This window comes from Lissotriton vulgaris, chromosome 8 (genome assembly GCF_964263255.1).
Source record: "Lissotriton vulgaris chromosome 8, aLisVul1.2, whole genome shotgun sequence".
Classification (NCBI taxonomy): domain Eukaryota; kingdom Metazoa; phylum Chordata; class Amphibia; order Caudata; family Salamandridae; genus Lissotriton; species Lissotriton vulgaris.
In genome coordinates this window covers 345,655,877-345,679,271 of record NC_141696.1, presented here as the reverse complement: position 1 = coordinate 345,679,271, position 23,395 = coordinate 345,655,877, and the positions used below count along the sequence as shown (strand labels likewise).

Genomic DNA, 23,395 nt, shown 5'->3' with positions numbered 1-23,395 from the left:
TCTGCTGGCTCTAAGAGAAATCAATTCTACTGGGTGATCTGGTGAGCATTCATTCACTGCCCTCTTTAAAATAAAGATTGATAACCATGCAGCTCTCTTTGCATGCCCTGCGCATGCCAACATTTTACTACAATAGATATGTAGAATTGCAAAGCAATGCACTTATTTAACCCCTTCCGTGCGGCCGCGATTTTTCCCGTGTGCGGCCGCCGGACGAACACGGGCGGGCCATGACGAACCCCAGCCGTCATCAGCACACAAGCACCGTAGTGCATGACGACTGGGGTTCGTCACCAGCATGGAAGGGGTTAATGGTAACATAAGACGCACATACGTTTGCCAAATTGCTCCTCTAAAGCCAACTATGTTGTACCCCCTCATGGGCATTCCCTTTAACAACCATTTTTTTCTAATGTATTGGTGAACTTGAAGGAAATGAAGACTGCAACTTTCAGTCTGCACTGATTTGTTAAATGAAAGTCGAGGACCAAGAACATGATGGCCAGCGTACGAGGAGCAAGTTAGAAAAAACGTTTATATTTTTATACTCTTGATTTCAAAATAAATGCATGTTTTCACTTTGCAAGACAAGTTGTGTATTGTAGAAATGAGTTCCTGCATAGTGCACCTGGCTTTTTCTTGCAGCTCTGCTTTCCAACAGCAACACTTACCTCAATTTATGATGCTATATTAGTACACCTCGTCTAATTATCACTATGTAAAGATCCACAAGTCTGGCTTTATTCCATATTGATTTTAGCTTTATCCATATTCATTGAAACTTAATCCATATTGATCTTAACCGTAACTGTTATCAATTTGAGAGTCACTGCCTTTTGCTTTAACTTTTTAAACCGTGGCTACATTTCCAAAATATGTTTTATTTTTATATAGAAATCCTTAAGACTTAAATTTGCTACAGTCTGTGATTGTTCATTGTTGTGTACACCAATATGCTCCTCTCTGCCTGACCTCTTGAGTCAAAATGCAGAAGTGGTATTCTAGAGCACTCAGGCAGAGTGAGTGGAAGCTAGGAAAACTAACGAGGTACTTAGAGTTCTGGCTTCTTTGCTACCACTCCATTGGATATGCGGTGCATACTGGTGGCACAACTTGAAAAGGTATTAGTGGATTCACATACACTTTGCAAGCACACAGTCTTCAAATATTGTTCTAAATATCCCCTATTTGATTGCTTTCCGTTCTCAGTTGCCTTTGTTATATTGTTAGTATTTGTACACTACACAGCATACCACATGTATGTCCTCTTAGGGCCTTTTGCAACTTGATGCATCGTAGGGCTTGTGATTGACGCGCACAATAGAAACTGACCTCAAACTAACTTTTTTGAGACCATAAATTAATCTGTTCCAACAGAGTCAAGGTGCACACTGAATGCAGCAATCTGGTGTACCAGGGACTCATAAGTCTGTGTGATTTGTACATGCCTTCTCCTGACCCCAGAGAATGAGAAAACAAACATATATATACCATACCACAGACGGTTTAAGTCCACTTCAAGCTACTTCATGGTGCTGCACAATTTTGAGATGTCTTCTTTTTCAGGACTGTGTGCTTGTTTGTTGTCAGTGTGTAGCAGAATAGTTTGAGTACACCTGCCAAAGCATCTTTAGTGAAATCCGTATTTATGTACTTATACATAAACATATGTACAAACACATTCATAGCATGTAAGAATATTTTACAGATTTGTATACTATTGTATATTTGGTAATTGTTGACATGTACTGTGGCACGTACATCTCAGTATTGTACATATTCACATAAAATGCACAACTCTTAGTAGAGCTCAGACATTACCCACTCAAGCGTTTTAAAAAACATACAACAAAGGGTTTTGACTTCTCAGCACCAGTGCATTGGACATTGTTAGAAAGACGACTGAAAAGAGCAAAGGAGGGGACCTGGAACTTTCACTAAGGTACTGATATTCAGTGTCGGACTAGCAGTCCCCTTTTGTAGGCGAAAAGCCCAATAGCAGCAGCTGAACCGAGGATAGTAGACATTTCAGCCAGTCTCAGTAGCCCTTGTACAGACGGCAAGTTCCTCTCCCAAAAGGTTGTTGTGATTGGCAGTGCTGGTACATCCTATGGAGAAAAACAACAGGATCATTCACACTGAGTGTTCAAATAGTAATGTAAGTGTTAGGTTCTGGCAATTAGATTTTAATACTCTGAGGGCCAGGTTCACAAAGCGGTAAATCTTCACCCAGAGTTGTAGGATCACACATGAGTGCAGATTTACTCCAGTCCGACGAGAAAGCTATCATAGTCACAGGTTTTCAGGCATACTCCTGGAAGACTTTTGTGAATTCAAGTTTTTTTCAGGTAAAAACGTGCACACGTGTATTTTCGCTTCAGAAACCCGTAAGCGGAAATGCACAGGTACTTGATAACGTTTTGTCCTGATGGAGAAATCTCTCCCATGCCTGCCCACCAATTTTACGTGGAGTTCTATTCCCTTACCCACGTTGGCAAGATATTTACTTCTCCCCGTTTACTGGAATGCACCTTCAACCATTTCCAGTTGAATGGGTCAGAAATTAATTTGTGAAAACCTACAAACATGAAAGAGTGTGGTATTCTCTACATTAGAGGGCATTCAAGGGTTGTAATAACAAGTCTATGACCATACCCAGCCCATGCTCGTTGATTTACTCACCCAGAAATGTGGCTTAAATCATTTATGAGTGCACAAACAACTTCTCTGTGTTTGAAACGTGTTTCCACTACTTAATAAAGCTATTTTATTATGAAATAGGATTACAATTTCAAATATCTTTAGGAATTGACCTATGCTGACGAGTGCCGTAGTGTTAAGTATCAATAGGGTAACCCTAATGCTACCAGACCTGGGTAATAATGGCAGTACAATAAGAAGTTGGTCACAAATAGCAAATAGAATATTACAAAGTAAACACAAAAAATGATTTAAATAAGAGCATTCACAAGGACATAATCATGCGTCTGCAATAAATGCAATTTTTTCACAAAAAATCAAAATCAGTTGTCAATGACATCACATTTGTAGAAGAAAGGTGCTCAGGTTGGACGGAGGGAGAAAATAAGAAGTGCGTTTGTGAAGGTTGAAAGAAAAAAGAAAAGGTAATATACATTATATATACATATTAGAAACCTGTCCGGCCTAAGGCAGGCCAATCATTACAACCAAAACATAGCAATCCGTAAGTCATTTATGCTTGCTAATGGAAGAACAGAAGTCAACGTTTCGACCCCTTCCCAAAAACAAGGTTGTTGAATCCTTAGCATGGGGTCTTCATCAGGACAGAAAAATAGAGCACCAAATCCAAGCAAGAAGAATCAAGCTGGATCAAGACGTCGAAGGGCTCCTCAAAGCTCTTGGAAAGTATGCAAAGGTGCCAAAAATCACCTTGGCGCCGGTCGTCCAAAGAACTGGTAATGGACACTGTATGGATAACTCAGTAGTAGAGGCAGTGAGTCTCTCGGCCGTCAAACTACAGATCGGAACATGGGTCGGATGATCCCACAATCCCTAGGCTCAAAACCTACTGCCAAGGTGATTTTTGTCACCAGGCTTGCTAAAATTGCATGCAACGTAACACAGTAAGCCAACTTGCTGAGATGCGTTGCATGACAGGAGGGAGTAGGAATGTTCCATATCTACTAAGATATGATACATTCCTGCTCAATCCATGCTTGGACACCAGCGCAGGCACCCTTACACCCTGATGCAAGGGTGCCTGCGCTGGTGTCCAAGCAAGCCAGAAACCGGTCCTAGGATGCTTGATTCCGGTCCAGGGAAGACATGGCTTGGCAGTTCGGGCTGGACTGTTTCTCATGAGGCACAGGGTCAAGGCTGATTTGCATATGGCCATGTCTGAACTGGAGTGGCTTTTGTGAGCAAAATAACGATGGACTAAACCCAGATCTGTGACTGGGGGTGAATGTTTTGCCATTGTGCAACATTCCGTCCATCATCTTGTGTGTTTTGCTGTTCACCCTACGTGGGAAGGGTATGCCCAGACGTGGGTCCTGTGCTCACTACGCCACTGAAGTCAAGCTATCCTGGCTGAAGACGGCTGATAGCCAAAAACCGGTCCTAGGATGCTAAATTCCGGTCCAGGGAAAACATGGCTTGGCAGTTCGGGCTGGACTGTTCCCATGAGGCACAGGGTCAAGGCTGATCTGCATATGGCCATGTCTGAACTGGGGTGGCTTTTGTGAGCAAAATAACGATGGATTAAACCCAGATCTGTGACTGGGGGTGAATGTTTTGCCATCGTGCAACATTCCGTCCATCATCTTGTGTGTTTTGCTGTGTGTTGTATGATGGCAAAAAGTGGAGAGGAGAAGCACTCTGGGGGAGCCTGACCTGCTGCGCCCCGCACAATCTCGCAATCAGCGCAAAGTACTAGAGGTGAAAAATTTCGGGGGAGGGGGGCTAATTCTTTCAACAATAGGCAGAGTGGAGATGCAGGGGATCTAAGAAGGGGTGAAAAACAATAAAGCTTCGTTAACAAGTAAATGGTCTTTTCAAGACCTGTGAAATTCTCGAGTGCGGCTCCAATAAGATGGACGCCAGACCAGCCAGCCTACGGCAGCTCAAAAACTGTCTGTGTGTGTGCCCGGGAAGCTGTCTCAGCCCAGGCTGACACACACGACGGGGGGGGGTCTGAAGCCCTATGAGCCCAATGGGCGTTGCGCACCTGCACAGCACCATCAAGCAGTGACTAGTAAGCCACAGGATCTAGCAGCAAAACACAACAAATGAAGCTCCCTATCTAGCTCTTCAAGGAGGACAGTGGAAGCCGCCCTGAGAACCCCCCATGTTTGTAGCCTACGCAAAGATACTAATAATAAAATGAACACTCACCATTGACGGAGGCTCAGGCACCCAGATCTCGTTTTCTGTGATCCTGCCCATACTGCACAGTATCTGAAAGCAAACAGGTACCCAATGATTATTGTGTGTTCATCTTTAATAACACCAATCACATTGTGTAACAGAGTGGTGTTTCAACCGATGGAAGAACATTCTGGGATGCATTTCTGCTGTGCTGAAAACAATTGTGTGTTCCGCAAATATAATTCATTCACTTATAAGAAAGAATACTATATTTCATAATGCTTTCACTGCTCCTCATAAAACCAAAAAGTCACATTACCATAGTACATTATTAACTTGGGAAATAACACATTTCTGCCTCCCAGGTTCCAAGTTACAATAACATAACAGAGGGAATTATTACGGCCCTTACTCGCTGGGCCATAATAAGAATTTAATGAGAATGTTAGCTCACTGCACGGATTTACAGCCTTGCGCGTTGGATCTGTTTGAGTGTGTTTGTTTATAATGCATAAGCATGTAAAACCGCATGGCATAAACCAAACATGCAGAACTGCTGCTTGAGAACAAGATGACATTTGTTGTGGGCAATTATTCTGAACTATGCATTGAATTCTTTTACATTTCTTAAACTAAATAAGACAATGAAGTTTTAAATGTTGTGGTTCTGTTCCTTTAGCAATAGCACAGTTTATGATACTAAATACATCAGTTAAAAAGACTACAACATGACACGAATAACAATTACAGCAATGTCTAGACTTTGCTGTGCCATGATGAAAACTATAGTAAGTTGTGGACACTAAAACATGTTACTTTAATTTCCCTCTACAGAGTAGAACGTGAAAGTGGGACAAGATCTATCTACACTTGATATAAAAGTATCCTAGGCACTTCATTCAGTTCCAGTTTATCGCTATAGTTCCTGTTGCTTTTTACCATTTACTTGCATATAGCACCACCTAGTGTTTTGTTTGGGTCTAGCGTGCAGAGTTTTCAAATGAGCTTTTAACATCAGAGCTGACAGGCAAACAGACACAATAGCTTGGCCAAAAACACATCCCAAAGCAATTATGACATCTGCTGTCGAAGTCTCTCTGAAGTTAAGTTGGAGAACCCTGGCTGTCTGGAGCAGTGCGAACTATAGAGGCGAGGCAACGACGTTGTGAATCTGGGTCTTTCTGGCTGACCTTGATATCTCTGTTTGGCATCTACTCTTCTGTTGTAGTACCCTGCTACCTACTTCTCATCCATTTCACTAAAATGACCGAAAACAATAACTTTCATAGGCCTTTCTAAAAGAACACTCCTGAAACAGAGAAATATCCTGGCCTTCCCAGGGGTAGTGTGCTCACATGTCAGGCTGGCATATTGAGAATAATAATAGCAGGTTAGGTTGGTCTGGGCTGCTCAATGAGTTATTGATACTGCACAAAAAAGGCAGATCAGCGTATTGTGACTGAGTGCTTAATTTGAGCCGGTGGTTGCAGGTGCGGTACAGGACTAGGACCTGTGGTGACTGGCAGAGTTCGAAAAGGGTGGTGTTCAAGCTTCAATCAAGCACAAAAAAGGGAATAAATAGGCATCTCAGGTGCAAACGTAGGGGCATATTTACAAGCCTTGTGCGCTGCCAGAACATCACTTATTGTGATGTCCCGGTGGCGCACAGGGCTTAGCCATATCTACAAGGCCACGTAAAGGCACCCTGCATGGCTTTTTATGCCCTTGTACACATGGAGTGAGGCAAAGCAGAGCAAGTCGCTGCCTTGCCTTATTCTGTGTCATAGAGACGTTCCATGGGTGTTGCTATGGGTGTTTCCATGCAACGCCCATTTACTTTGACGCAGTCCCAGAGTTACAATATCTGCTAAACCTGGGGAAGCGCCAACATTTGCACCTCCCTAGAGCAGATGTGGAGAGGAGACATTTTTACATTTATCCTATTTTTTTCCTCTTTCCTTTTCATTCTGCAGCACACATAGAAAGAGGACAACACCTCCAATTATTGTTTTTGGTGCAGAAAGGTGTCTCTTCCTGCACTAAAACCATCATGCCAACAACACAGACACCCTTGAACTATAGTGCAAGGGTGCCTGCTTTGGCGCACGGCTGCTAATTGTGCACTGGCTGAAAGTATAGGAATACACCTTACCTTGTAAATACTTTTCATTCCTGCCCTCTGGATTCGGCTCAGGGGAGCGCAGCAAAGTGACTTGCAGCACTGCCCTATGCCAATTCTTTGTAAATATACTTCTTACTTCCCACACACACAAACCACATGTGCAGCACAAGCACTGAGTTAAATTCTCACGTACACGGCCCGTATACATTTTAGGGAGCAGCAGCACAAACATCAATTTATTTGTGTGTTTTTTTTTATCATATCTAAGTGAACTATTATTTGTGTAAGGCTATCCTCCTCAATCCTCTCTTCTCAAAAACATCTGGGCGCGCTCTTGGAACCAGGTGGATGTGGCCTCTCTGTCCGCCACACTCTCCGCATCCAGTCCAGATCTACACAGTCTGTCGTCTTCCGCACAAGCCGATTCTATTAACTCCTGGCTCCTGACAGGTTGCGACTCTGTCGCTCCCCTCAGGCGGGTGTCCACCAGGCGTGTGAACGACGCGAACCGTTGGTTCAATGAGGAACTGAAGGCCTTAAAACTAACTGTGCGCCACGCTGAGCGGGCCTGGAGGCGAGATTATTGCCCCAACCTTAAAACCCAGTATGTCATCCTCCTTTCTCAGTACAAAAAATCTATTTTGGCTGCTAAGACTGCTTACTTCTCCTCAAAAATCCTGGCTGCCGAAAATCAGCCCAGAGAAATTTTTTCCATTGTACACGATCTCGCCTACTCCGACAGAGCTACCCTCAAACCCTCCCCTTCTCAGGACTTATGCGATTCCCTTAACACTTATTTTCTGTACAAAATTTCTAACATTAAAGCCAATATCCCTCCCCCCATCTTTCCTTTGTTGACCCCCAGTGTCCGTCAGTCAGGGCACACCTTGATTCCTTTCCCCTTTTGAGAGAAGAGTCTTTTCTCTCCCTCCTTCCTATGGTCAAACCAGGCTCCCCTCTAGACCCCTGTCCTGCCCACATCCTTAAGCACATCTACTCGGTTTGTGTGCAGCCCCCTCTCAAATTTCTCAACAGTTCACTCTCCCAGGGCATTGTTATTCAACCACTAAAATCGGCCATCATTGTCCCTATCCTCAAAAAACCTGGCGCTGACCCCTCCGCTCTTGTCAACTACCGCCCCATCTCGTTATTGCCCTTTCTGGGGAAGGTATTGGAGCACCATGTGACCAGAGCGCTCAGTACCCTTGTGGAGGAGAACGGTGTGTTAGCCCCCCGTCAGGCTGGTTTTCGCCCCGCACACTCTACGGAGTCTGTGGTGCCATCGGTTCTCGACAACCTCAGGGAGGGCATGGACACTAACCACCCCCAGGCCCTGGTCCTCCTCGACCTCTCCGCCGCCTTCGACATGGTTGACTATTCCATCTTACTTTGCCGTGTCAGGGCGGCGGGGGTTGGAGGCTTGGCCTTGGTCTGGCTGTCCTCCTTCTTGAGGGACCGCACCCAGGCAGTGCGCCTGGGTGACTTCTCGGCGGACTTCTGGAAAGTACAATGCGGGGTCCCTCAGGGCTCCTCCCTTTCTCCTCTTTTATTCAACTTGTACATTGCCCCTCTTATTTCCGCCCTTCAGCAAATGGAGGTCTCCGTCTACAATTATGCGGATGACCTTCAGCTTATATTTACTTTGTCCCCATCCCCTGAGTCCATAGTTAAGTTCCATTCTGTTATGATTTTTATCCGAGACTGGATGAATTACAACCACCTGAAGTTAAACCCAGACAAAACAGAGCTGGTTTTGACAGGTGGCTCCTCTTTTTTATGGCCCCCCTCCCTAGGTCCCCCCCCCTTCTCCATCTTCCTCTGTGAAAACACTTGGGATTAAGTTGAACGACCAACTCACTCTGCACTCCCAGGTTAGTCTAGTGGTGTCCTCTTCTTTTCTTTCACTCTGCACCATCCGTAAAGTTTCCCGTTTCTTTTCTTTTTCTGCCTTAAAACTCATAGTCCTCGCGATTGTAATCTCTCGCCTCGACTATGGTAACGCTCTATATTGTGGCATGCCCGCTTACAGTATGCGGCGACTACAGCTGGTCCAAAACCAGGCTGCCTGCCTGGTTTATAACCTGGCCAAATTCCACCATGTCACTCCCTCCTAAAGTCCTTGCACTGGCTCCCTATCCGAGAACGAGCTCAGTTCAAGATGGGCTGTATTACTTTTCAGGCTCGGGTTGGCGCAGCCCCTGCTTTCATCTCTTCGGAAATTACAGCCTACCCCCCCGTCAGGGAACTGCGTTCATCCTCCCAATAATTGGTGGCAGTTCCCCGCTTTAGGCGTAAAAAGTGGGGGGGCACGAAATTTTCCACACTTGCCCCTGCCTTTTGGAACTCTCTCCCCGCCCACCTCAGATCTTCTACTCAATACCCACACTTCCGAAAGGCGCTAAAAACTTTTCTCTTCACACAAGCCTTCCCACTATAACTATCTTGTTCTCTGCCCCCTTCCTGATCTTCTTGTTCTCTGGGTTCTGTACACCACAGCGCCATGAAACCGCCAGGTAAACGTGCACTCTATAAATGCTTTAAACTCAACTCAACTCAACTCAATCCACATTGAATTGAAATCTATGCTTTAAGGGAGTGCCGAAGAATACACTCTCAGGAGACGATGTGGCGAAATGGCCAGTGCTGCCCACTTTGGAGTTTGGGAATCCGGTTCAAGTCTCTGCATTGGCTCAACATCCTGTGATTCTGGGCATATCACGTAATCTCGCCTAGCGCCTACCAAAAATGAATGTGTCCTTGTGTAATGTAATTGGTGCTCATATAAAGTGCTCCAAAACCTTTGGGTGGCATTCGTGCTGTATAGAACTGCACATTTTGTTTACAAAAAACAACGGGCACACTAATGATAATCTGCTATGTCCTGTGCTTCACACCATTGGTGCAATCCCTACCTGAATGGGCCCGACCCTTCTAGGATGTGGTCAATAGTTTTCTCCACCCTAATTTACGTACGATTTGTTTGTGTGGGAGAGCTGGCCTCCTATACTAAGGTTGTCGCTAACATGTTGTCCTAGTGCACGGTTTGGCTCCATGAAAAGTGTGTGTCCTCAAATTAGATGAGAACAGCATTCATCTTTTAATTTTCTGCCACTCATTGACTTCCAGCAATGCCGCATTAATCTCAGAGTCTTTTCGCTTTTGACTCGGTATCCATGGTCCCTAGTCAGGTATTTCTGAGGGACTGTACTGCTCTTTAGGTCCAGCTGTAGCTTGGGCAGGTACGAGTGGTGGGGCCGGGGAGGGGCGGGGGGGGATTTCGACATACGACGAAGAGGGAAAATTAACGAAATGTTTCATTTTCCCTTGTGGTCGTCTGTCGAAATCTTCTCCCCACCGGGCCCACCACTTGTACCTTCACGAGCCGCGGCTGTTAAGGTCCTCAGACCAGAAGCAGGGGCCAATCAACAGTACCATACACGTCACCCTCAAAGCCCCCAGAGATACCCACATTGGTATTGCACCCTGGCCCTTCCAGTTATGGAGTGAGGTTCCTTCATTGGTTTCCATGGCGCAGCATCCCATTCTGCACTTCTGATGGAAAAGCATCCCCCGCATTCAGAGTCTCAACCCACACACTGGGGAGAGTACTATCCCACAAACAGTCATCCAAATGGCAATGAGCTGGAATGTTACCATGAAATGTATATGTCTGAGCCACAAATGTCTTTTCACACTCACAAACAACATCACTTGCTATTTATCAGAAACATTTTTGCAAAGTTATATGCAATGAATCTACCATGCTATGAAACACACACAGGCCCACATGCATCATTGTGTCATTTTGCATTTCTTAATTTGCGAAAAATAAGGAATCGCAAATTAAGAAGTGCAAAATGCTATGCATCATTCTTTTCGGTATTTCTTTGTGATTCGGTAAAAATCGCAATTTTTGCAGAATCCCAAAGAAATACCGAATTCTTAAGTTAATTTTCGCAATTCCCATTGATTCCTATGGGCCAAAAGGCCCATAGGAGTCAATGCAAATTGCGAGTGGCCCTTAGAAAATTTCATGGGTGCAGGGGGGGGTCCAAAGGACTTCCCCATGCACCCCTGAAATGTATTTTTCGCATCATGTTGCACACACACATGTCCTAAGGACATGTGTGTCCGTAACATGAATGTTGAAAAAAAAGCATTTTCAACATTTTAAACACTTTTTCCAAATTTACCGAGTGGTTCAACCACTCGGTCAATTTGGCACCCTATTTGCGAATTTTCACTTTTTAAAATAATGATGCATTGCTTTTAAGAAATCGCACATCTGCGACTTCTTAAAAGCACCCGCAATTTTAGAATTCGCAAACATGTTACGAATTCTAAAATTGCTTCATGCATCCCAAAAAGCACTTTGCATTCGCAAACGGCCGATTTTAAGGAATCGCACCGTTTGCGAATGAAAAAGTGCTTGATGCATGTGGGCCACAGTTCCTAATACACAAAAAGAACAAATATGTAACCAGTTGCAAAAGAAGAAATTGTCCAAGGTAAAGTTCTATTCTGCTATTTAATACTGTTCAAAGGGCCGGATTAAAAGAATTGGTACTATTTATCACACCTGATAAATAACGATACCACGAGGTGCGCTGTTTATCGGGTGCGATAAATAGCGCCTATTCTGAGTTTGTAGGGAAAACATGTAGATTTTGGTGTTTAACACACCAACAGCCGCATATGATATGGCAAATACCATATGCTTCTTTTTTCCCCCCGTTTAAATTTAGCAGGTTAAACACAAAGGTTGAGATATTTAACACATCTGGAAATTATCGGATGCATTATATACCTACAAACTCTTAATTCCTACTCATGTGTAAACAGGGGTTTACGCACAGGTCGCAATTAACCAACTCACTCGTAATCAGGGCCAAAGTGTCTTTACTGGGCACTTCTAATATTGAGTGCAACAGTGCTTAGGGCACCGCTGCCTGCTCAGGGAGCACACACCACATTTGGACACAATGTACAGGAGACCATGAGCCCTGGTGCTGTGCATTGGATAGGATAAACATTCCACCACTCCTCAACTAAAGTTATGACCAAGCCTTCACATCTTTCTCAGTTGTATCTCAGAACATCATATACAGAAATATCTTCTGACATAAACTTTGTCTCCTAAATTTCATTTACAACATATAGCCCCGCTGCCTGGCGATTGTTACTATTAACTCTAAAGTTACAAAATTGGTGTAATTGATACATGGGAAACATTATGTCGGAACCTATTCTGGTACCACCCTTTCTAGCAGTGTGCAGTGGACACAGTGGCATATATGATGCAAAAAAGAGCGCATACTGGGCCACTTTTGCATGGTGCTCATTACTTTTGGAAGTCCTCTGGTTGACTTCATTGGCCGTATGGAAATTGGTCCTCTGCTGGCCAAAGTTTATATCCCAGGAACACATTAAGCAGTATGGACAGTGGCGTAGGAAGGGGTGTGCGGTGGGGGTGGGCCGCCCTGGGTGTCATCACTTAAGGGGGTGACAAAATGGGACTGAGGTGGGTGACAAAATGGCAAAAATATGTGACGCTATCTTTTTTTCCTTATTTTAATAATTTCAATGTGGGCTGGGGGGGGGACAAGAAATGTTCCGCCCCGGGTACCACCTGACCTTGCTACGACACTGAGTATGACTAGTGATCTTCACTGTTCTAAAACTGATTTTCATGGTAAAGCAAGAGGCAAGAGAAATATGTTCACATAATGACAACATTTTGAGAAACTCTTTGGAAGAATCCAGGTTAATGAACATAAAGTGCTAAATTAACACTTGGGAATAAACACTTACCATAAAGAATAATACAGGTGCCAGCAGCAAGGCTTAGAAGAAGGCCTTTTGAGGCTGTGCTTACTTAAGGTAAACATGTCAACCGCTGGCACCTGACATCAGAGGCACCCTTGTTTATACACTGTAAGAGCGTCCTCATCCCATCCAAACGCAGGGTGCAAAGGGAAAAGGGAAATTTATACAATAATGCACAACATACTTGGAAGCATCTTGGGCATCGGACGCCGACAAAGCAGCGAAAAGACACTGGGAGCACAAAATGGGATAATATGACGTTTCCACAGCAAATGTAAAAAATGGAGATAAGAACCATAAACCATAGTACAGGCAAGAAGTCCACGGTAAGGAATAGGAATGAAGGGCGGTGGCATGATATCTCCAAAAGGGTATTACCTTTTGTCAGGTGCTAGAGAATGTAACTGCTGTTCACTAGAAGGGGTCAGGGCCAGAGAGAAGATTGTACCTGAGATGCAGAGTGTGGGTAGCTGGGAAAGTCCACGCTTTATTTCCTTAAATTCAGTACCTTAACCCCTTGGCCGCGGCAGTAATTCCGCCGCGGTGCTGGAGGGGAGAGCGGCCACGCGGCGCCGCCATGCTCGTGAAGGAACCACTCCGTCACGAGCCACCGGCGCGCTGTGCTTTTGACGGAGTGGTTTCGTCAAGTCCCCGCCCAATTAATAGAACGCGCCACGCAGGCGCAAAATTGATGCCGCTCAGGCGCGGCGGCCGGGCCGTGACGGAATTATTCCGTCACCAGCACAGCGCGTCCGTGGCTGGTGACGGAGTGGTTCCGTCACCAGCATGGATGTGGTTAATTCACAATTACATTTTTCATGCTAACCAATGAAATATATTGGACACAAGCATTTTGTAAAATATAATCATTACCGTAAGTATTAAGGCATACCCAAAGACAGGAGCCGGCGCTCACTTGTGTCCACATGAATCCTGAAATCATGAATCACTCATACACTGGCCGTCCTGCCTCTCATCTATGCTCTGCTGTAGATTGATTGATTTGTTTTTACAGTTCACAACATTGACTAATTAATAAAGTGTACAAAGCTTTTCAACACACTGCTCTTTGGCCACCTTTGTCCCTCTCACTGTCTGGCTAACATCCCATTGTTTTCGAGGCGGTCCAGGCCAAGTGCTAAGACACCGGTATGGATATGAACAGAACGTATTCTTCATATGCACAGACACATCACACTTTTTTACCATTTCTTGCAGCTACAATTGTCTGTGAAGCTTTATATTACCTCTCTGGATGCCCTCTCTCCAGCTTGGACCGCACCCTCCATGTACCCACTCCACTCGGTCGCCGTTTCCGTGCCTGCAAAGTAGATTCTACCAACTGGCTTACGAAGGACACTTAAAAATAAACAAAAAAAACGAACAGATAGATTAAGGCTCTTCTCTCATATCAAAATATATGGCGAGCTCATTCATTCGAATAACTTACAAGTTTATTTCCTTAGTTACATCTATTTCGATGATCTGCACTAGATTAGGTCATTGCTTTTAATTAAGTCGTTTAAATATACAGTGGTGATTTATAGTGTGTGCTCATCCATGGGGAAAGAAGTATTAGAACACATTAATATAAATTATCCTGTAGTCTCACTGGGCGGATCAGTGCCCTTTATGTACCACCCTTAAATAATGCTTGGGGTGTGGAGGTCATGGTTTACAGCCCGTCTCATTTCTTGGTTTGAGAGGAGAAAGTGTCTAAGGCTGTTCTTTGCCACAGGGCTAAGTAGGGTGACCATATAGCATGGGTGCAAAATCAAGACAGTAAGTGTAAAAAGTCAGGACAAAGGGTCAAAATTCAGTACAAAAATTCAGGACAGAAGGTCAAAATTCAGTACAAAACTTCAGGACAAAAGTTAAGTTGTACAGACACATCAGAAGAATTTGCGCGATAGTATAAAAGTAAGTAAATAGACAACCACTTCAGTACAAGTCAAAATAAGTTTATATTAGGTTGAGACAATCATACAATTCACGGTTTTTCGATATGCATGCGGCTTTGAGCAACTGTGCAGGCCTTTTTGTGGAATTTCATATGATAATAATCTATTTATATGGTCACTGCACTGGGTTGTCCAGTCTGATATTTTGTTTACAATTTGTGGTCCTGAGCAGGCATGTTTAGTGAGAGAAGTGGTCAGGAAGATCTGCTCAGATAGACTTTGTTACTAGCATCTCATACCTGGGAGATATTGTGAGATGTAAAGCAGTATGCATAGGTGAACTAAAGGGAGGATTGCTGTAATGAACCCACTATAGGGAACACATTATGGGTGTTTCAGCAAGTGGGACTTAGAATATGGAATCTGACTTGTGGAGGCTTCGCAGAGAGTTGCACTAGCTGACGGAAGTCACAAAGGTACTTTTCCCTGCAGCTTTCTTAAAGAAGGTACTGTCAATACACTATTACAGTTTATTTTGTATGCCTTGTCTATATCTACAAACACAATATACATCTTAAGCAGAGCTCCTGTCACTATGAGGCTCTCCCTAAAACCTTACACTTAAAACAAAACATGCAAACATTTACAACTACTAGTATAACATTTAAGTAGCAGTTGGGTGCCACTCAAAATGGCATATGCATGATGTATAGATCCCACACATAAGTACACAACAAATACAGATTAGTAACACATAGGCAAGGGAGTAGCCGGAAAATTACATACCTCTCACTTTGAACTAAAGCTCTTATGGCAACAAGAAAGTAAAGTAAGTCATCATAACTCTCCCCAGAAGAGCTCTATTGTCCAAGGAATTAGCCATTCATCCTTCCATCAAACCCCTGATATCCACCATTTCAAATTTACATTCTGTCATCTATTAATTCTTTCATCCATCACTCAGTCTTTCACCATTCATTCTATCCTTCTATCTGTGAGACCATCCATATCCAAACCTTTTCAACCGTTTACAAACCAATCCATCATCTATCCTTCCATCCATCATTTCATTCATCCATCTATCTCTCTACCCACCCATTCGCTCATCCATCCACTCTTCCACCCATCCATCCATTCACTCATCCATCCAACCATTTACCCCTTTCACCCAAGCCATCCTTTCACTCATCCATCCACTCTTCCACCCATCCATCCTTTCATTTACCCTTTCACCCATTCAGCCATACTTTCACTTACTCATCCATTCACCAAGTCACTCATCCGTCCACCCATTCACCTTTTCACTCATCCATCCATCCTTTCTTCCAGCTCTCCACCCTCCCTTTCACTCATGTATGCATTCTTTCACAACCATCCTTAGATTCTTCTTTTCACTCATCCATGCACCCATTTGCCCATCCATTCTGCCAACCATTCATCCATGCTTTCACTCATACCTCCATTCTCCCTTTCTCTCTTAATTCCCCTTTCACTTAGCCACCATCTTTCTATCCACCCTTCACCCATCCACCCACTCATCCACTCATTAATCCATCCATTAACCCTATCACTCAACCATCCTTTCACTCAACCATCCTTTCACTCAACCATCCACCCTTTCACTCATCTATCCATCCTTTTGCCCATCTACACTCCCTTTCACTCACTGGCCCATCCTTACATCCACCCTTTCACAAATACATCCATCTATTCATTTACCCCTTCAATTATCAATTCATCAATCGATCTATCATTTATCTCATCCATCCACCCATTCACTCACCCATCATCCACTCTTTCACTCATCCATCTATCCTTTTACTGATCCGTCCACCCTTTTACCCATCCATCTACCCTTACATCCATCTATTTACCCTCATCCATCCTTCTACTTACGCATCCATCCATCCTCTCATTATCCATCCATTCACCCTTTCACTCATCCATTCATCCTTTCACTAATCCATGTAGCCATTTACCCATTCCTTCACTCATTCACTAACCCACCTTTTCACATTAATTATGAGCTGAGCCTTTGTCTACTGAGTAGCAGACAGAGGAGGCCCATAAACAACTCCCCCCTCGCTGTAGTTTCTAAAGCAAGGGGTGGGGTGGGGAGGGTTCACTATGTCCCTGCACATAGGCAATCTGAAAACGTGGAAGTCATGAGTCATGCATGATGCACAGTGCCAGGACGTGAGGTGACTGTGGCATGGTGTTGTTTCCAGGGCTTTAAATGGGATGAACAAACTGGGGGTCTCTCCAAGGAGCATGTCTGATGTAATTAAGGGCATGGCTTAAAACAACAAAGCTAAAAAATATGTGCTGATCATAATGTGCCGCTCGACTGGTATTTGCTGTTTTTATCATTGCACCGAGTAACATTAGACCTGCAACAAGCCATGACTATTGGCTTTGTCAATGGATGTTAGTTGAATAAAATAAATAAAGAAGCAGCAACTATAGCTTTGTTGTATATAATATTAAAAATGCTTCAGCTTTGAAATAATGAGACTGTAACAACTATAACCTCCACTTCTTATTAACTTCTTTCGCCAGCTTCTTTTCATAAACTGGCACATAGCAGGATGGGCATTTTTGTACATTTTGTTTTGTACATTTCTTTCCTCTAACCCTAACAGAATGCCCTGCTCTAGACCTTGGAAGGTGGAGGCCACCACATGCTGTAACAGCTCAAACTGGCCTATTGTCATTCTGTATGTGACAATCTTATAATATATACATATAAAATAAAAAAATAATAAAATAAAAAAGACAATCATAATCCACATTTGTAAAGCGCACAATCACCCGTAAGGATCTCTAGGCGTTGGGGGCCGTCGGGAAGATTAAGCAAGCTATTGCCCAGAGTCACACGGTGCTGGGCTAATCTGCCACCGGTGCCGGGGATCAAACCGTGATCCCCAGATTCCGGAGTTGGTCGCCCTAGCCGCGGTGCCACACCTCTTCCGTCATCTGCCGGCATACAGAATGACAATGGGCGGGTGGGGCTGTTCTTGAGCACAGAGGAAGAATGTGAGGTGGACCGTTCAGGGAGCTGAGGCTTCTTGCAGGGGAACAGCTCTGCTCCCTGCAAGGCCCAAAATTAAGGCAAAAGGCATCCATAAAAGGGATCCTCATGGACAAGTGACGTGAGGTCCAGATTACAGACAGTCTGTGAAATTTACTGTGCACAGGGATCGGAATTATGAGTTGTGTGAGAATTATCACACCCTCAGAGTTTCCTCTGATAAATTCCGGCCTGTCAAACCTAGTGCCTCCGTTAAGGACATATTTCATCACAACACCATATACAACAAAAATATGCCCCAGACTTCCTGAACATGGAGAGTGCTTGAGTGTTGCTGGGCATCTATATTACTATGCAGTGCTTAGACTCAGAATGAGCAATTATATTAAATAAAAGTGGTATTATGACAGAAGATTTTGCAAGGAATTACATTGTTTCCATTTGAGGGCTGTTGTATGTGTAGCGGTCAGATTGCATGTTTCATATAATCAGAAAGAAGTTTAAAGTTCTGCAAGAGAATGACACAATCAGCATTTTGAATTCTATAACCCTGTGTTTACAATTTGAAACTATGGTGTTTATAAATGTTTCAGATTCTTAAAAACATAAAAGAAAATTTAGGCTCAGAATGGCCAACAAGGAGTTGCAGAGGAATTTTCAAGTGGTTCACTGCGAGCTAACAGCTATCTCTCAGTATTTGTCATAGGTTGAAAGAGCAATACACTGCAAGAACGTTTGCCCATGTTTAAGATGCCCAGCATGGTGAGATGTTGTACTGGGTCTAATAGCTATAGATGATGTCACTTTTTAATTACTTTTACTCTTTATCGCTGAGGATCCCATTACAAGCTGTGGACTAAAAGGCCCAGTATTTCCTACCCTACCCCTCGCGATACCTAAATATTGGCATCAGGGGAAGGGGGCAGAAATGCTCTCCATTCCAGGGGCCTCCTTTATGAGGCTGTGCGCCACTTTTACGCCGCTGGTGCGTCACTTTTTGTGATGCACCATTGGCGTAAAAAATGCGCCTTGTTGCTCCATATTTACAAAGTGACGCATCTAGGTAGATGCATCACTTTGTAAACCCCTGCGCCACATTATACCTGTGCCAGGTATAATGTATGCAAGGGGGGCGTATTGACGCAAGAAAGGGTCGTAGAAGTGACGCAGTGAAATCTATGAGATTTCTCTGCGCCACTTCTAGGACACAAATGCGTCAATTTCTTACGCCTGTCTCACAGCAGGCGTAAGACTGACGCAAGCCCTTTCACATGGGGCTTGCCCCATGTGAAAAGATACATTGCTGGAGTTGCGTCACTTTTGTGACACACTCCAGCAATGCGTCACTTTTGCGCCATACAGATACTTCAGAAATACTGACGTATCTGTAACTCCTTGCGCAATGATGCGTCATACTGTAAATATGATGCATCATTGGTGTCGCAAGGAGGGCGCAGTGAAAAGTGACGCATCGCTGTTTTCACGCAGCGATGCGTCACTTTTCATAAATGAGGGCCCAAGTTTTTAGGAAAACCATGTACGATATGTGTGGTTTTACAGTGTAGTCTTTGCCTAAATTAAAAACTCTTGAGCAGTGCAGTTATTGCAGCTCCCGCAATCCATAAAGAAGTGTTTAATCAGTTACAGTCCCTTTCACAATTAAAATGGGACCTGCAATGATGACCCAAGAGTCTAGAAGTCACCAGTTTTAAGGTGTACATAGAACCTGGATGGTTATCCAAATCCTTACACATGTTAGGCTCTAAACTGAAATCTCCACAGGGAAGCTGTGTTGTGTCGCAAACTAGGCAGCTATAGAACATAGTCACAAACACAAACCCAGTATAAAATGGCAGCGCTTAACATATCTTGGCAAGTCAATTGAGCATATCAGTCAGGACTTTTAGAGGAAGGTATTTTATATAACCTGATGATTAAAGTCTGGGGGTACAGAGAAAGCCCTTGACTTTGGATGGACAACCAAGATGGCGGCAGGCAGAGAGTTCATGTTGAATGGAGGAGGGTTTTCGGACCATAGCTCATGCAGTAAACTAAAATAACCAGACACAGTCTTTGGTGCTTAAGACACACTTAAGCAATAATTATTAGAGCACAATTGACAGTCTGGAATAAGATGGTACCTGTAGTGACCTTCATTTTTGCCCTTAAATAAGCCACAAAGAATTCTTCTTTTCGGAACACATTGTGCATTGTCCGGGCCAATGAGTTATGGCTTTAGTCGGACTGGTAGTTTCATTGGGGATCTTCAGCCAAGCAAGATGCAGGAGTGTGGCAGTTTTTCACCAAAAATCATAATTAATGGTGTCTAACACCCGAGGGCACACCAGGAAGACCGCCTCCTTGCCCCACAGAACAACGGTGGGCCTCTCGGCTAGATGGAAGATTTCTGAACTTCTTGCAAGCTCCTCCGGCAGAGTGTAGGCTCGTAGAAAAGACTTCTGCTAGTATCACATCGACTCACAGGTTTTTAGAGGCCTTCCTAATGGTGGCTTCTGGAGCCCAGCTGTGAAGACTCAGTTCAGTGCTCAGACATCAAAAGAAAAAATATATGATTTCTTCCTCCTGCCGGGAGCGATGACGGGGCTGTAGCTGCAGTAAACAGCTCAAAGGCAAAAAATTGAGATAAGAAGCTAGTATCCTGCTTGACAAGGGTGGGAAGGTAGACCAGACTCTGTTACAGGTAAAAGAGCTACAAACTTCCATTTACGCTATAATTAAAGACTGTGATACACCTGCCACATTTGATGCATCAAGAATCTCTCAAATGCGTACAATCCATATAGCTCCTTGCAATGACACATATTTCTCACATCGCAAAATCACATACAATTACTAATCTAACAATAGATTCAGACACACATGAATTGGAGAAGTAACCCACTCACGGGAGGTATGCTTTTCAGGGCTTCACCAAATGACTTATCCTCTATAAGCCTTTCAAGGAAATTGGGGTTATGCCTAAGCATCTTAATCAATACTTGCAAAAATCCTACAATTCTGGCATTTGATGCGTAAATCTGAAAGAAAGGTTATGGTTCTAATTCACACATGGCCAAAGGCAAGTTAAAAGGCCTGGAAGCATCAGAGACTTTTTTCCTCTCTGAGTATTCAGATGGCAATTCAGACTCAGAGTCTAATGTGGATACAGATTGGGGAAAAGTACAGAGAAAAACGAAAACGAGATCCAGCTTTCTCCTAGAAGTTACAAGGAGGAACAACAGCTGCAGCTTTAATGGGATCTCCCCACAAGCAGTTTAACCAATGTGACTATTCTCCAGCAAGCAACAAAATTCTGATCACCATGTTTTGACCAGGAAGACAAATTTAGATACTGACAGTCAGCTGATGAAAGATCAACATCCGATGCTGTCATCTATAGATAACTTATTATGTGTACATGGAGACGAATACAAGAACGATTGTCCAATATTAAAGACTTCTCATCTTAAATCTCAGATTGGTACCTGCAAACTGTCTAAACAAACCTGCTCTCTTAGAGGCAGAGTTTCAGAAGTAGAACAGCACACCTAAAATGTGGAGGATATAATGCAGACTATGGAACCACAAGCTGAAGAACGAAGACAAAGAACTAAAGCCTTCAACTGGAAAGGAGAACATCTTAAAAATCGTATGCACAGGAATAATTTGCATGTAATAGGTACCCCTGCAGGGGCAGAAGGTGATAATCCTAGCACTTATTTCAACACACTTTTCCAAATTTATCGGACAGCGATTTTGTTGTCAAATTCATAGATTCTATAGATTGCATTTCTAAATGGTAAAGTATCAAAGTAGAATAATTATCCTCAAGCCAATCTGATGTAAGTAGAAGATGTTATTTTCATACCTCTGTAGAATCATACAGTGTCCCCTGATAATACAGGCAAGGCCAGTGAACTTATGCTCTGATTTTTGATATAGAACTGCTGAACGCTGATGGGAATCAATCTCTACCTTGATACAATCATTTATACCTGACCAAGGACTATTTTTGTGATAAATTAGTGTTTTTCAGCCTGTCAGGACTCTCTGCACCATCCACTTCGCATTGTTAGAATACCAGTCTGGGTATAGTTGAACCTTAGTATGCTTTGCACTGCATCTCTTCACTTAGAAATAATGAATGCCATTATTATGGGAATTATGAATATGAATATTATTTACTACTTTTTACATCGAATTTATGGATGCAGTTGCTCCTGATTCTAATGTGAGAGTGATTTAATAATGCATCATCTGTCTTTCAAAGGATCGTATATCTCATAATAGGAAATAGGCATCATGGAATTGTACTTTTGGCTGCTATATTTTATTTACAATTTATGATATATATTCTGTTTTTATAATCTTTTCCAAACCAAAAAAAAATAATATTAAAGTCTAGCCAGGGGTACAACAGCTTGTGGAAAGCAGGCAAATGCACTGAACAATGTATGTATCTGAACAACTGACTCAATTCTGGATAAATGGTACTGTGTAGTATTGAAAAATTTGATGACAGTGGTAATGAATTGCTTCATTACTCAAAGATTATATCCAGTGTGTACAGGTGATGTGTCAGTAGGGGTTTGGAATGCAATTGTGGTTCCTTCTACACCGGTGTTATTTTGTTCTGCATTAGAATGGTGACTTTGAAATGAAGAGTTCAGTTGGGGCCGCCTTGCTGGCTGGTGTGTAGCTGATGGCTCGCTGTGCTCGCTTTTGAGAATAAAGCTTTCCAACTTAATTCTGGAGTTGCTGTCTTCCTTACTGGATAGGACAGACTGACATAATACATTTTTGTTATGTTAATATTTAAAGCAGCACTGTCAATTGATGTTATACATCATACAAGCTGCTGCTAGTCTTGCATTGAGCTTCACCATAACTTATTCCTCAACAAAAACTAAGGCATTTCACAAAGCAATTAAAAGAAATGACAATATACCTGCCATATTGAGTCATGATTCCAGGTGGGAAGTAGGATGTGTAACACCCACCGGAGTATTCCTCCTCACACCAGTTCTTTTCTTCATAATGGATCGGCTGAAAAAGAGGCAGAGTTTAGTGCACTTTCAGTCTTCATTTCTCCTATATGGGATTACATGTAATTTTTCTGTTGTTATGCAGATCACCATTTTTCAGAACTCTTGGGTAGAAGTCAACAACTGCCGCCTGCCAGAAACGTTTATCCTCATAGTTAGCATGTCAGTCAATGGGGCCAATGTGCTTCAAATGTTTTGTTCTTGATCTATCAACATTTCTGAAGATTATATTTACTAAAGGACTTTGCACATGTAAATATTATTTATACTTGTGCAAACTACGAAAAACATACACACAATTGGTTATTTTTCATGATATAGAAGAATTGTCAATGAGAGCTGTCAGTATGCCAAGTTCAGCCCGTGTCTGAATAATGCAGGAGCATGACGATGGTGTTTGGTCATGGTGTTTGCTTCTTTGTCACAATTTATCAATCCTTCTTTTGCTAAAAGAGCTGCCCCATTTGGAGATGTAATTGGGCAACACACGGATGTGCTTAGTAGAGTCATATCTTAAAGTCTTGTAAAGCACACCCACAAATAGATTTTCCATTACTTTATTTTTAAAGATCGGTCCCAAAATATTTTATTTATTTATTTATTTATTTATTTATTTATTTAT

At 43.1% G+C, this 23,395-nt stretch overlaps 1 protein-coding gene across 1 annotated transcript in view; it reads right to left on the bottom strand.

Annotated features, from left to right (window-relative positions):
• Nucleotides 1-863: 863 nt before the first annotated feature.
• LOC147697030 (amine oxidase [flavin-containing]-like) overlaps nucleotides 864-23,395 on the bottom strand; it is a 335,947-nt gene continuing 313,415 nt past the window's right edge. Inside the window, exons 12-15 of the mRNA XM_086934107.1 lie at nucleotides 22,677-22,774; nucleotides 14,044-14,155; nucleotides 4,876-4,938; nucleotides 864-2,108 (exon numbers count right to left, since the gene is read on the bottom strand). Of these exons, the coding sequence (XP_086790233.1) occupies nucleotides 1,953-2,108; nucleotides 4,876-4,938; nucleotides 14,044-14,155; nucleotides 22,677-22,774 (429 nt within the window). The 3' untranslated portion in view covers nucleotides 864-1,952. The remainder of the gene's footprint in view (nucleotides 2,109-4,875; nucleotides 4,939-14,043; nucleotides 14,156-22,676; nucleotides 22,775-23,395) is intronic.